This window comes from Paralichthys olivaceus, chromosome 15, assembly GCF_024713975.1.
Source record: "Paralichthys olivaceus isolate ysfri-2021 chromosome 15, ASM2471397v2, whole genome shotgun sequence".
NCBI lineage: Eukaryota > Metazoa > Chordata > Actinopteri > Pleuronectiformes > Paralichthyidae > Paralichthys > Paralichthys olivaceus.
Window position 1 is genome coordinate 11,451,848 of NC_091107.1, and position 13,066 is coordinate 11,464,913.

Below are 13,066 nucleotides of genomic sequence, written 5' to 3' on the forward strand. Positions count from 1 at the left end.
AAACTGGATCCAGACCTGCATTTAACAGATTCTTTCCCGACACATACTTCATCCTTCCAGCAAGTTTCTTGGAAATTCGTCCTTTTTTGTGTAATCTTGCTAACAGACACAGACAAAAACAACCTCCTTGGTGGAGGAAGTAAAAGTGGACTTCAGTCTCAACAACCCCAGTTCTCACCTGAAATGCAAAATCAAAAGTCTACATCAATCTTTCAAATGAATATTTTATTCACAGGCAAACAGAATACTAAAACATAAAGTCTTACAAATGTAATCACAAAGCTTTCAGCTCTGGCAGGGTCATGAGGACAGTCTGTTGGGTGCAGGGGAGAGCTGCTCTAGAGACAAGTTGTCTCTCTGGTAGGTTCTACCACCTACAAACATTCTTTTGGCACATACGGAAAAGTATGTGAGGGAAGGAGGCTGAATATAGTGAGAAGTGATTTTTCTGAACAGTAATCCATATCAACAAATGTTTACTACTAATAAATTATGCATTTAAAACATTGCTGCTGTTTCGAGCTGACAACAAAAGGCCTGATTTCAGCATCAGTCATGTGCTGATAGGTGTGCCCGGACACCTTTCTGTACATTATTCACAATATTTACAAGTATTTTCAGTCAAGTCTCTCACACGTTGTTCCGATCTCATGGCTTAAGATGGGCTGAAAATACCAGGAGATAAATGAGCGGTTGCTGTTCAGACGTCTTCTATGACATGGCCTCCAGAAATGGTTTGATGTCTTTAATGCCGTGCTCTGCTGCCACAGCGACGATGTGGTCCAGGGCGTTCATGCGGGCCAACATCTTCACAACCTCTCTGACTTGATCCCTGTTTTATTAGAATAAGTGTGAGCACATATCCAAAGAATTACAACACAACTTTAAGATACTGATCTAAAGAGTCATTTATGTAAATTGTTCTTTTTGAGTATTTTAATCCTACTTCATGCACTTAAAATAGTATTATTCCAGCACATAGAGCTAAAAATGAATCCTTCATCCCTGAACTGACAAACACTCTAAAGCTGTATATACAGAACCAAGCAGAGGGTCTTACTTGGCAGTGCGCCGCTCCACATCAGACAAGCCAACAGTGCCGCGGTGCAGTGTGCTTGCCAGGTGGGTGAGGTACCGACAGAATGGCTCCAATTGAGGCAACGTCTGCTGGCCCTTCAGCCCAGAGAACCAATGCACGGGCAAACACTCCACCACCTGAGAAAGGTACAAGGAAGAGTTAAATGCAAACTGTGGGACCCTGTCTAGTGAGTCATAAATCCGAGCAGCAGAGCAGGTGCATTTGTCAGCTGCTGGCAGTAAAAAAAAAGAAGGTACAGACGTGAAGACCAGACGCTCTCATTGACCTGGGCTGAGAGAATATGACTATAAAAGACTAACTCTTCTCAAACTGTCGGCTCCAGGACAGGAATCGGTTTCCATTGCTCAAGAGGCTAAGAAGATAGTATCTATATTTAGACATGGTGTCTATTAAACACAGTAAGTCTCTGAAATCAGTTTGAAACCGTTAAGAATATATAAAAATTAGGGTATGGAAATCTGAAAGCAAAGTTTTTATACAAATTACAGATTTATAGTTAATAAAACAAGTTAGCATCAATTTTCACTCTGCAAGTTTGGGACTGACATAAGGGAGCGAATTTGTTTAAGTGGTAGAGCAGGAAATCATATCATCATTTTCTAGTTCTGTACTTGACCATGAAGTCAAAACATCTGAGAAAGGAGATCCTTCTGTCTGGTTGCACGTTCCCTCTGAGCCTACTAGTTATAATGGAGACTTCTTTCATCAGCGTATTATCACTGAACTAGATGCATGGAATTCATATTATTGTAAATATGTAAATGGAGATGTAGACATGACCATGGAGCTGTCACAGTCATTGTAAAAAAGTTATGCAGTAGGTCATATTTTATGTTGAGAACGGTATGTAACAGGATAGACAGAGTGGAAAGTCACCCCATCCCATTCTACTGACTGAAATATACCAAACTAACTTGTATACAAATCCATGAAGACCAATGAAACCTTGTATATGTTGACCTTTTCAAAGTGTGTGGAAACAAGCAGCAGTAACTAATTTCCCCTTAATATCTATGAAATCATTGTATTTATTTTAAAACATAAAACAAGCAACCCCTTCTTAGATTCCCCTCCCCCCCACCTTAATTTAAAAATAAGTTATTCACTGACAGAAAAACTGATTCAAATGATTGCTTCAAAACAAATCGTGTATCTGGCTACATGCACAATTCAGTATGTTTAAACATGCATGAAATGGTAAGAAGATGGCATGCATCTCCCACCTTCTGGCACTTCTCAACATTGTCTTCCACTGTTTCTGTGGTCTGCAGTGCAGAGAGGATGTATCTGTTGACTGTGCTATCCAACGCCAGGTCCTTCAGGCAGGAAATGGATAAGATGCCTTCCCACTGCAGGATGTTGCCCAGCAGCTGCACAAAGTTGGAACAAGAGCATCACAGCTCAAAATGTTATCGTCACAGTAGTTGTTTGCTGTAAATGTTGCAATCAGTGCTTACTGTGCAAATCAATGACCTGCATGCACACAGATGAAAGCAGTTTTCAGACGTGAACTCTGGAAAATGTCTGAAAAATTGGGTCCAGACATTTTCCAGAGTTTGCCTTTCACATACTCGTGTCTGTCAAGTTCTAGAAACATCATCAACACAATCACTCACTCGCTGTCTACTATGAGGTATTCTCACATGGGCTAACTCAAGAAATAAAACACATCTATATTACATCCGGTGACCAATCTTAAGTCTCCTCTTTAAATCAGTCAGTTGAGATTCAGACGAGAACAATGAGTGTGTCCACAAACCTTCACACAGGACCAAAACTGCCTGTGGTAGAATAAGTAGGGACCAGAGTTCTTGTTCTCCAACACACTGAAAAGAAGCAAAACACACTTTCACTCAGTAATCAAATGACATACAGACGCAGAAAAAACATCTTGACTACGTGTAATATGAACATTTTGTAACATACCTTTTGGGATAGAGTGGAAGGAAAACGTCTTCATCCAGAGTCCGTCTGGTCCTCAAGACAATAGATTTCAAAAGTTCCTGATAGAAAGAAGAAATCAAGATGACAATATTTTCTACCACATGAGCCAAGGTAGTCTATTACTTTACAGATGAAGTACATGTGTATGTACAGAGTATGAGAGTGGACAGTACCTCAGTGTAGCGATTGTCCCCATGCAGCACAGTGGGGTAACCTTTCATGAGTCTGTGAATGAAGCCCACCAGCTTGGCTGTTTGACTGCTGGATAGCGGGTCCCACACTTGCTCCGTCAACACTGACACAAACATCAAAACCCAAACATGAACACATATGACATTGTTTTACTGGCCTGCACTTTTAGGCCAGGGTAATCTTTCACAGGATACTACAGTAGGTGCTGCGCTGGTTCCCCTACCTGTCAGTTTGGAGAGGATGACCTTCTCTACGATAGCAGGCAGCAAACTGGCGTCTCCATCTCCTTTCTGCAACGTGCCGTTCTCCTCAAAGCCGTAAAACAATAGCGACTCAAACCAGAGCATGTACTCGAAGTTTGCACACTGTGCCTGCAAGAAAGACAAGACACAAAATATATTTCAGAACTTCATACAACCCTTTCAGAGAAAGAAAATGTTGAAAACACACATATTTGGACTTGCTGTGCGCCAACATGAAGGAGGCATACAGCTCCACTGCCTCCTCGGTAGTACAGACTACAACCTGATACACAATGTGCAAGTGAAGGTGCGGTCTAAAGAAGATGAGAAGGTCCTGCATTACTGGGAGAGACCACAGACTGGAACCTGGTCTTTGAGACCACTCAGAATATATTCAGTTCTGTTGTTCCCTGTTTCTGTAACAATATGAGAAAGAAGGCCCAGAATGGCTAAGGGGAGAAGCTAGAGGGCATGTAGGAGTGGGATGGGTCTCTGGCCCTGCACATGAAAAAAAATTGGTCCGTCTGTGGATGGAAGCAGGGGTGTGCAAATAAACTAAACCCATTTCTTGACAACCCCCCCCCACACACAAACACACCAGCTGCTGCCCCTCTCAGAGAATTCTGTGCCTGGCTGCTAGCCAAACAGCTGACTACAAACTTCAGCTGGCTGCTTTGTTATGTTGATTTTTGAATATAATAATATAGTACTCATTAACAAATAGCGATTGGCAATGTGGGCTTATGTTATGACCGCTATCCTCTGCTTCAAAACTATGTGAGCAGCTTTTTACAGCAGAGCCATCAGGGAAGATGTTTTTAGACATGACCTCTGGAGGAAGTCAGGAGGAGATATTAGTTATTAAGAGATATTATTAAGAGATATTAGTTTTCTTTTTTTCATTTGTCTTTCTGCTGCTGCTATATTTCTAACCTGGAGATCAATGAAGAGTTATCTCATCTCACCTCGAGTGGGCTCCATGTAATCAGCTGCAGGCGGACTAACGGGTTGAAGAGTTTGGGCAGACAGAGGCCAATGTAAGCATCCCTGTAGCAGTCTGCGTATTCTCTCCTCCACACTTCAAAATGGGACTTGATGCAGTCAAGAGAATGAAAATCGTCCACCACGTCCTCAAATACTTTCTTACATTCCCTGCTGATACGATCTGGATGAGACAAAAGGCTTCAATAAGTGATGACCAACATAATGTCTGATGTGTGTTTGTGTTACATCACATCTAATCTACTATCAATGGTTGATACTGTATTTCTGCAGCAACTTCATGACAAACCTTTCTCCATGGTGAAGCTGGTGATGTCGGTAGACGTTTCCTCATCATCAGACGATAAGCCTTCATTGTGTTCGGCCCTCTTTCCATTCTGCTCTCGAGCTTGTCGCCGTCGAGTTCTGCACTCATCCACAAGCACAAAGGAAGATGTTAAAACCAAGGTCAGAATGTTTTGTATTTAATTACCTGTGACCAGGCAAACCAAGCAATAATCAAGACTGCCTTTTAAATGAATAAAGAACAGAGGGCGATAGTCAGATATGAGTTTTTGGCATTTCTTAGTCTGAAACATGGAATCTTGGAAAAATTCTTGAAGTGCCAATGAACCTCGTACCGTCGAGCTTCTCTTTCTGCTATCCTCCTCTGACGACTGTGCTCTTGGTATGCTGCGCGGTCACGACCAAATGAGTCTAAATTAGGAGCCATGACAGCTTTATCTGCAAGAGACAGGAGTCATTTTAGAACCAGTTATGAAAAGCAGAGACAACCCACAATCTAGTTTTAGTATGGACACTCAATATTAAGATATTCTGAGATCAGAAAGGCACAAGGACTGTTTTAAACCATTTTAAATTAGCTCAAACATTTTGCTAAATGTACCACCAGCAATACAAAATCATATCTGTTCCAAATAATTTTGATATCATTCATGTTCTAGTCACTTACCTGTCTGCAACTTCCTACATGTTACAGCGAAAGTGACAGATGACAAGTCACTAATGTTTTTCTCATCATTACTTAGTGACTGATTGCTTGCGCTGAGTTACAGGCACCCAGCTGACTGTGAGACTCAGCCACTTATGAGAAGCCAAAGCAACTCCTCCAGTAAAACATCTCTATTGCAAGTGCAAGCTCACTCACTCAAAATCACATCACAATCACCCTTAAGCACAGTAATGAGGGAAACATAAAGGGGGTAGTGGGAAACAAGAATGTGAATAACACACACACATACATACATACACACTCACATACAGAGAACTAACGAGGCCGTTCAAATAAATCATAAAAACCTTCAAGATGGACTGACTTGAAAGGCTTGCAAACTCCGACGATTCATCTTTAATATCATCCTGTCTTCTCTGGACAAGTCGTGAGGCCCGTTGCCTTAGTAACTGGTGCATGGCAGCCTCCAGCTCCAGGACAGCAGGCACCTGAAAGATATATTGCCTTCTGTGACCTCTGATCCAAACAAAAGCGGGACTCCGAGTCATGGGGATGTCTTGCTGGAACATGATGGACAATAAAATACTGGAAACCAAATATTGTAGTGTCGAGTGAAAACTGAGTTTCTATAAAATATCCGTTTCCCCTCAGAAATAACTATCAACTTTCAAACAGCCAAACCCAATTATAGGCCTAGATAGATACCTTGTGAAACGAATGCATTATAACCACTAAATTAGTCTTAGAAGGTTTCTACCCAACACTGACAACATACAGTTCCAGTCATGATGTTTACGCTGATATAATGGACTCCATACTAAGTCATGCTGATAATGGATGGTTAGTGTCCCGTTTCCGTCACAATGTTCTGTGCACTCAGAGTCACCTGACAGAATTAAAACAGACATTAGTGAAGATGAGGAAATATCATCAGCTGACAGGCCATTCCGTCTAGTTCCGACCCTGCTGCTGCAGGATCAAGGTTTAGTTATTGTGTTTAGACATGCATTTATTTAGCAGCTACGGGAGTAAAAACATAGTTTGTGCCAGAGGCGCTATTTTATCACGTTTTACCAAATTGGACTCTTCCTCTTTAAACAGATCCAACACACAGATTACAGATCCTGTGTGTATATCACTAAGATGGGTTGTCATAAAGCACCAACTCATCTTATAACTTTGTTTACTCACTGTATGAGTAACAATGAAAAATAAAGGAATTCTGTTCAAGACATTGAAAACATTAAACAGCCTGAGATAAATTTGCTTCTACAGAAAAACTATTTATAAAAGTTTGTTAATGAGATAACAGGTCAAAGTTATATTTCAGACTAAAATGAGCTGTTGTGAAGCAACTGGAAAACACACAGTGCTCCAAACAACTAATCTTCAGTCACACTGGTTTGTTAGTACTGCTACGAAATATAACTATGGCTTTTCATGATTCTTAATTCACTCTCCGCAACAGTTTGTATTACATTCTATCTCTTTAAAATCCACATCAAGTGGTCAGAGATCACACAGACACAAAACAGCTAATCAGACAGCAGACAAATTCTCCCTTACCTTTTCATTGAAACACTCAAGCAAGTCTCCAACATACCCTCGCATCTCTTGCAAGAATTTATATTGCTCTGCATTATCACTGGACGAGCCCTCCAGCTGCTGTATGGTGCTCTCAGAGGCAGCTAGGTCTTCTTCGATCTGTTTGTAGCGCTTGGAGTTTGCATTGTGGCCTGCATGCATTTGGCAGAGTCTACAGACACATGACATACAGGGAAGACAGTAAGAAAGGATGACTTAGACCAGGCTGATGAAATACAGAGCTAATCTAGTTTTAAATGGTGACAGTTTGCAGAGTGCATCCATCAATTAAACAAATCATGATAACAAATTAACAGGCGACAATGTGCTAGAATGATGTTGGCTGAACACGAGTCTCTGGCCCTTAGATCTGTGGACTGCTCTGCTGGGTTTTCAGGACCACAGCACAAAGAGTTGGCAGCAGCTGAGCTGACAACTCATATTAGATGTTGCAGCAGTCTTCCACTGAACCTACCTATCCTGCAGGCGCTTCTTTACCAGATCAATGGTTACTGGGGTTAGATCACTAATAGGAGCCCCGTAGTGAACAGAGCCGTTGTCTGCTCGACCAGTTGGCTTGCCAGTCTGTGGGGCTACAGTGCTGTAGGTGAAAGGGATGCTGTAGGAGGAGCCATAGGGCTGGCTCTCATAGCTGTTCTGGTAGTAGACTGTGTTGTCCTCTGGCTGGCTGCTCTGGACCTGGACCTAGAAACAAGGCATATACAATTTTACCACTGCAACTTACAGCCATGCTGCTTCTAATCACAATACATTAGAGTTGCAATTAACAGTTATTTACACTTATTTATTCCATTAAATGTTGGGACTGAAAGTGACATCTTCAAATTGCTTCAAACCTCAGACATTATTGCTTGACAAATAATTAGTTTATCAGTTGTCAAAATTCTTCATGATTCATTGTCAGTCTTAGAGAAATGAAAAGTATTTTACAGCTGTTAACAGACATAGTAAAGCTTACCTGGGGTATACTGATTCCTTTTCTAATCTGCTCCTGCTCCCAGCGGCTCACCTCCTCATCCTGACCTGTATCTAACGCCTCATCATCACTGCCCTCGATACCTGAATGTGGTAAGGAGTGGTTAATGTCTTAGAAACAATCTGATTTACAACTGTACGGTACAAATTAATGGCTTGTTGGCAGACTGTAACTATAACAGTACCTATCTCCTCCGCAATCTTTTGTCTCTGGCTTTTGTTCTTGACTCCGCTAAAGCGGATCCTCTTCTCCTCTTCGTCTTCATCGTCACTGGCGTCTTGGTCTTCTCGTACCAGACGCTTCTTGGGGGTCTCTGTGTCTACCAGTGGAGCTTCACCCCCCAGTTCTCTAGCCATTTGCCGCCGCTTTCTGGCAGCATGGATGAATGCTGCGTCAGGGATCTCACCTAAAATAAAAGAAAAATTGGTTTTGATCCTGAAGTTCTTTTGTGGGGGGTTAAGGACTGGTGCAAAATTCTGCTAATGAGCCCTCTAACTGTGAGCCATGCAAACCACTTTCTATTCCTACACCCCAGTGCTCCCACTACAATCATCCCTCCATCTCTTGGACAAAGAAAAAGTAAAAATATGCAGAACAAAATGAGGTTAAAAGAAGCAATACTACTTGAATAGAATATTTCTATCGTCTTAGGATAAGAGTAAATAAATGCAAAACTGTCTTGACAAACTTAAGCATGACACCGTCTTTCACAAAAATGGTGCCACAGCACTTTTAAAGTCACTACCACACTAAAGTGCAGCTTCACATCTTTTTCTTTAAAAAAATGTGGTAGAAGCAGATAAAGAAGCATGGACACAGCCTTCACCTTCATAAATGTGCCAGTGATTAAAGTCAAAACACCGAACAAGCACGTGTATGATACCTGGTCTTAGGCTGCCGAGGGAGGAAAGTGTGTTGAAAGATGATCCGGTGTTGTTGCTCTTGGCCACTTGACTATGTGCCTGGCTGCCTTGACTCTTTGCCTCTTCCTCCTGCTCCTCTGTACTGTCCACCTCCATCTCTTCTTCCCCATGCTCACTACCTGCAGCACTAGTAACCTCTTCTTTGATGGCAACAGGAAGCTGAAGTGTTGCATCTAGGAAAACAGGATACAAAAACACATGAGTCAAGAGGGTAGCAGATAAAAATGGCAATCAATATTTCGGATATGAAATCTTCTATTAAAGGTTCAGCATGTAGAATGTAGTGATATCTAATGGTGAAGTTGCATGTTGCAGCTGACTACCCCTCACCTCACCCTCCCCTTTCAAACATGAAAGAGAACCCATGGTAGCCTTCAGTTGTCATAAAAACTCAAAGGGTGTTTACTTTGTCCAGTCTGGGCTACTGTAGAAAACATGGCGGCCTCCGTTGAGAGGACCCGCTCCTGATGTAAATATAAAGTATTAAAATATAATGATTGATCACACACTTGTTCAAAATTCACTAGGATTACTTTATATTCACTTCATGCCGATATATCCCTTTCGCCAAATGTGAATCGATCTCTGCAGAGACTCATATGACACCAAATGTTTTTTTTTAAATTTTAATATGTGCACATTGTCAAAGTTTAAACTACTTTTAATCAGAACCAACATCCTGTTGCCTGGTATTTGGTGACACAGGCTGCAGCTGGATGTTCAGCTGGGCAGGTTTCTTTATTGGTCAGTAATGTGACAGTAGAGATGACAAGAGATAAATGACATGAACAGTGAGCTACTACTCCCACCTGATTTGATTTCCTGCTTGACACATCCAGACCTCTCCAAATCCTCCTTGTATTCTTTCTTCAGCTGTTTCGCGATCTTCTTGCTGTGGTAGGATTTCTTCACTCTGAACACCTCGGATCCATCTGTTTACATACGAGACAGTGTGAGTGAGTGCAGTGCATCATGCAGCCCAACCCGGGTTAAGTGGTTGAATCCCAAGAAAAGTGCTGAGGCAGTTAATGCAATTATTAATACGATTTCCGTATCAGCAGAAACAGAGGGAACATACGCTGCCCGGTGAGGACAACACGTTTTCTCCAGCTAAGATCACCTAGCTAGCTGACTTAGCATTGCTTTAGCACGTTACCTTCATCATCGTGGAAACTCAGCAAACTGGCTTTGGTGGGTCCTGGCACCACAGCGACGACATCTTTCACTTTCTTCTCCCTCTTGACAGCTCTCACGCTGTTGAGGTTTGACAGGAAGCCGTTGCTGTGGAAGCTGTCTGCGCTGCTGGGGGCTGCGGTGAAGCTGCTGCTGCTGCTGGAAGTCTCCATGAACGGGATTTCCTCCACAAAAGGCCCGAACGATGTGGGCGCCAGCGGGGGCTGCTGGCCCTCCTCCTGCTCGTCCTCGTCCGACTCATTTCTCCGACGGAAATTCGCTCGTTTCGCCTTTTTAAACATCGTGCTCCCCCGTTAAACGCAACAGCACATGCCCGAACACCTCAAAAACTACAGTTGGAGCCAAAAGAAACCATCCACACACTGACCGGCAGCCATTTTCCTTTAGACGTTTTTCTTCTTCTTCTCTCGATTTTCTGGCGGATCGCAAACAATTTAACGTGCATACCGCCACCTACTGTACAAGAGTGTGTAACATCATGTCATTTAGATAGATAGATAGATAGATAGATAGATAGATAGATAGATAGATAGATAGATAGATAGATAGATAGATAGATAGATAGATAGATAGATAGATAGATAGACAGACGGATATCTGGATAGATAGTTAGATAGATAGACAGACAGACATATATCTAGATAGATAGATAGATAGATAGACAGACAGATATCTGGATAGATAGATAGACACACGGATATCTAGATATCTAGATAGTTAGACAGACAGATATCTGGATAGATAGATAGACACACGGATGTCTAGATAGATAGATAGATGGCTAGATAGTTGGACAGACGGATATATAGATAGATAGATATCTAGATAGATAGATATCTGGATAGATAGATAAACAGACAGATATCTAGATAGATAGATAGATGGCTAGATAGATAGACAGATGGATATCTAAATAGATAGATAGATAGACAGATATATCTAGATCGATAGATACTTTATTGATCCCGAAGGATATTTAACAGAATTCCTTAAATTCTATATCAGCCCTGTGCCTTGTGATTTCTCATATTCCTTCTTCTGTCCTCAAAACCCCCCATTACATCTGAAGACAGGCACAAAAAGAATGAAAGACAATTTAAAATAATCACACATACAGACACTCTCACACCTCTTTTCTCCCTCCTCTCAAAAACCATCTCATCTCACTCTAGCTTACTTTCATTCACCCCATTATCTCTGGGCTCCGTCCTTCACATGGTTTTTGTAAAAAGTTCAGACATGAAAGATCCAGATGCACACCTCTGAAACGGCACCCTCCTGCTCTAGTGTCTGCGTGTTAAACATGCGATGAGAGCCGGAGCATATGTCTCCACCAATAGGAACAGATAATATGTATTCTGCACTTCCAGCTCACTCAGCTCCTTAATAAATGCCAGACATGTGAGCTGCAGTTAGTGAGGGTCATTACAGAGCCATTATTTGACACAGTGTAGTCGACGCTGTGGTAGTGATAATAACTGCCGAAATTAAAGTGTCACCGCTGATGAGGCCAGAGTGATATGTTGTGATTAATTAATGTCAAGATGACCCTTTGCCATTAAAGCGATAATTGGAGATAAATATCTTCCCGTTAATGGCAGCATTCCAGTTTTAAAGTCCCAGAGCCATTTTTCCTCCCATAACAATACTTTGCTGAGGAGCAGAGTTAACAGAGCAGAAGACGTATTCTAGTCCTATTGTGATGCAGTGAAAACTATCCTGGAACCCCAAAGCAGTGTGGTTATTTCCATATCACAGTGTATTTAGGCTCATACTTCAGTGTCATATATATATTTTTTAACATATTGTTTGTCTTATGTAATTTATTTATATGTTTTTTTTGCAGCCCTTCTAATTTCATTACATGCAGAGCTTACAACGACAATAAAGGCTTTCTGATTTTGTATGGATGACTGACTTAGTTACATAATCATGTATCATAAATCAAGTTAATAGTATTTTGAATTCCTACCTCAAAAACATGTTTAAATGCAGCAAAGATTATTATTATTATTATTATTATTAGTAGTAGTACTAGTATTAGTGTCAATGGATGTAAAATGTGCAACGTTTTGGAAATGTAGCATTTATATTTACATTATTTATATTTATCAAGTATATTAATTCCTATCAATCTCATATTTAATATTGTGCGGAGGTGAGCTTTCCTGTATACACTGTATACTGACCTGTATAATAGGACAAAATGACAAAAAAGTGTGAGCATAATGTAAATACTTTGCTTGCTGGCTCTTGATAATTCAGGTTATTTATTTCAAATTGTAAATTTTTAGTACAATTCAGTGCAGTAGGAGAACCTTGGATATTTATACTGCACACTAACCAACCTATCAGTGTGTGTGTGTGTGTGTGTGTGTGTGTGTGTGTGTGTGTGTGTGTGTGTGTGTATGTGTATTGTGTTATTGACATGGAAATGAATATGTTGTTCCAGGGAACAATTTGTAAGTGCTGTCATATCCTAATTCTCATATTCAGAATCCATACTTACCTGTTTTGATGTGATAGTGTTTAACGTTGTGGTCAGCCTCATTAGCTGGAACCAGGTTGTAGAGTCGAGAGACTCTCTGCACCACAGGGGATTTTAAATGAGACACACAAACGTGGATCGATTGTTCTTCAGCGCTTCCACCGTGGAGGAGATGAATCAAAAATCCTCTTGGGGGCACTGCAGACCCTCGCAACAGAAACGCTGCGTCTTATGTGTGGCCAAGGTGCTGCTCAGGGTTCACTTGTGTATGAATGCTAATGAAATACAATGACATTTCCTGATCCAGTGAATGTATCTGGAACAAGCCAGCATGAATATAGATGACATCAATACTGCTACTCAAAAGTTCATAAGGCTCATCAAATCACTCCTCTCATCACACAGAGGAAGCTGTTGATGTGTGTGATTATTTGTAAAAGCAAATCAAT

General features: G+C 41.2%; 1 protein-coding gene across 1 annotated transcript; it reads right to left on the reverse strand.

Moving 5' to 3' along the window:
- Positions 1 to 207: 207 nt before the first annotated feature.
- On the reverse strand, positions 208 to 10,546 carry paxbp1 (PAX3 and PAX7 binding protein 1). The gene is made up of 18 exons (XM_020086066.2): positions 10,092 to 10,546; positions 9,745 to 9,867; positions 8,896 to 9,108; positions 8,197 to 8,418; positions 7,995 to 8,095; positions 7,491 to 7,720; positions 6,998 to 7,187; positions 5,796 to 5,919; positions 5,100 to 5,202; positions 4,769 to 4,884; positions 4,443 to 4,642; positions 3,459 to 3,606; positions 3,217 to 3,338; positions 3,026 to 3,102; positions 2,859 to 2,925; positions 2,323 to 2,469; positions 1,061 to 1,215; positions 208 to 832 (listed from the first exon to the last, which is right to left on the reverse strand). The coding sequence occupies exons 1-18, from the start codon at positions 10,408 to 10,410 to the stop codon at positions 712 to 714; spliced, it is 2,778 nt and encodes a 925-aa protein (XP_019941625.1). The 5' UTR covers positions 10,411 to 10,546; the 3' UTR covers positions 208 to 711.
- Positions 10,547 to 13,066: the final 2,520 nt, after the last annotated feature.

What these genes read in the sequence shown, in the direction of transcription:
- paxbp1 (XM_020086066.2), bottom strand. Translation starts at nt 10,410, where the DNA reads ATGTTTAAAAAGGCGAAACGAGCGAATTTCCGTCGGAGAAATGAGTCG. An exon ending in GCAGAAAGAGAAGCTCGACG is followed by an intron (nt 4,885 to 5,099) that starts GTACGAGGTTCA and finishes GGATGAGTGCAG; the next exon opens with AACTCGACGGCGACAAGCTC. An exon ending in GGGACAATCGCTACACTGAG is followed by an intron (nt 3,103 to 3,216) that starts GTACTGTCCACT and finishes TCTTTCTATCAG; the next exon opens with GAACTTTTGAAATCTATTGT.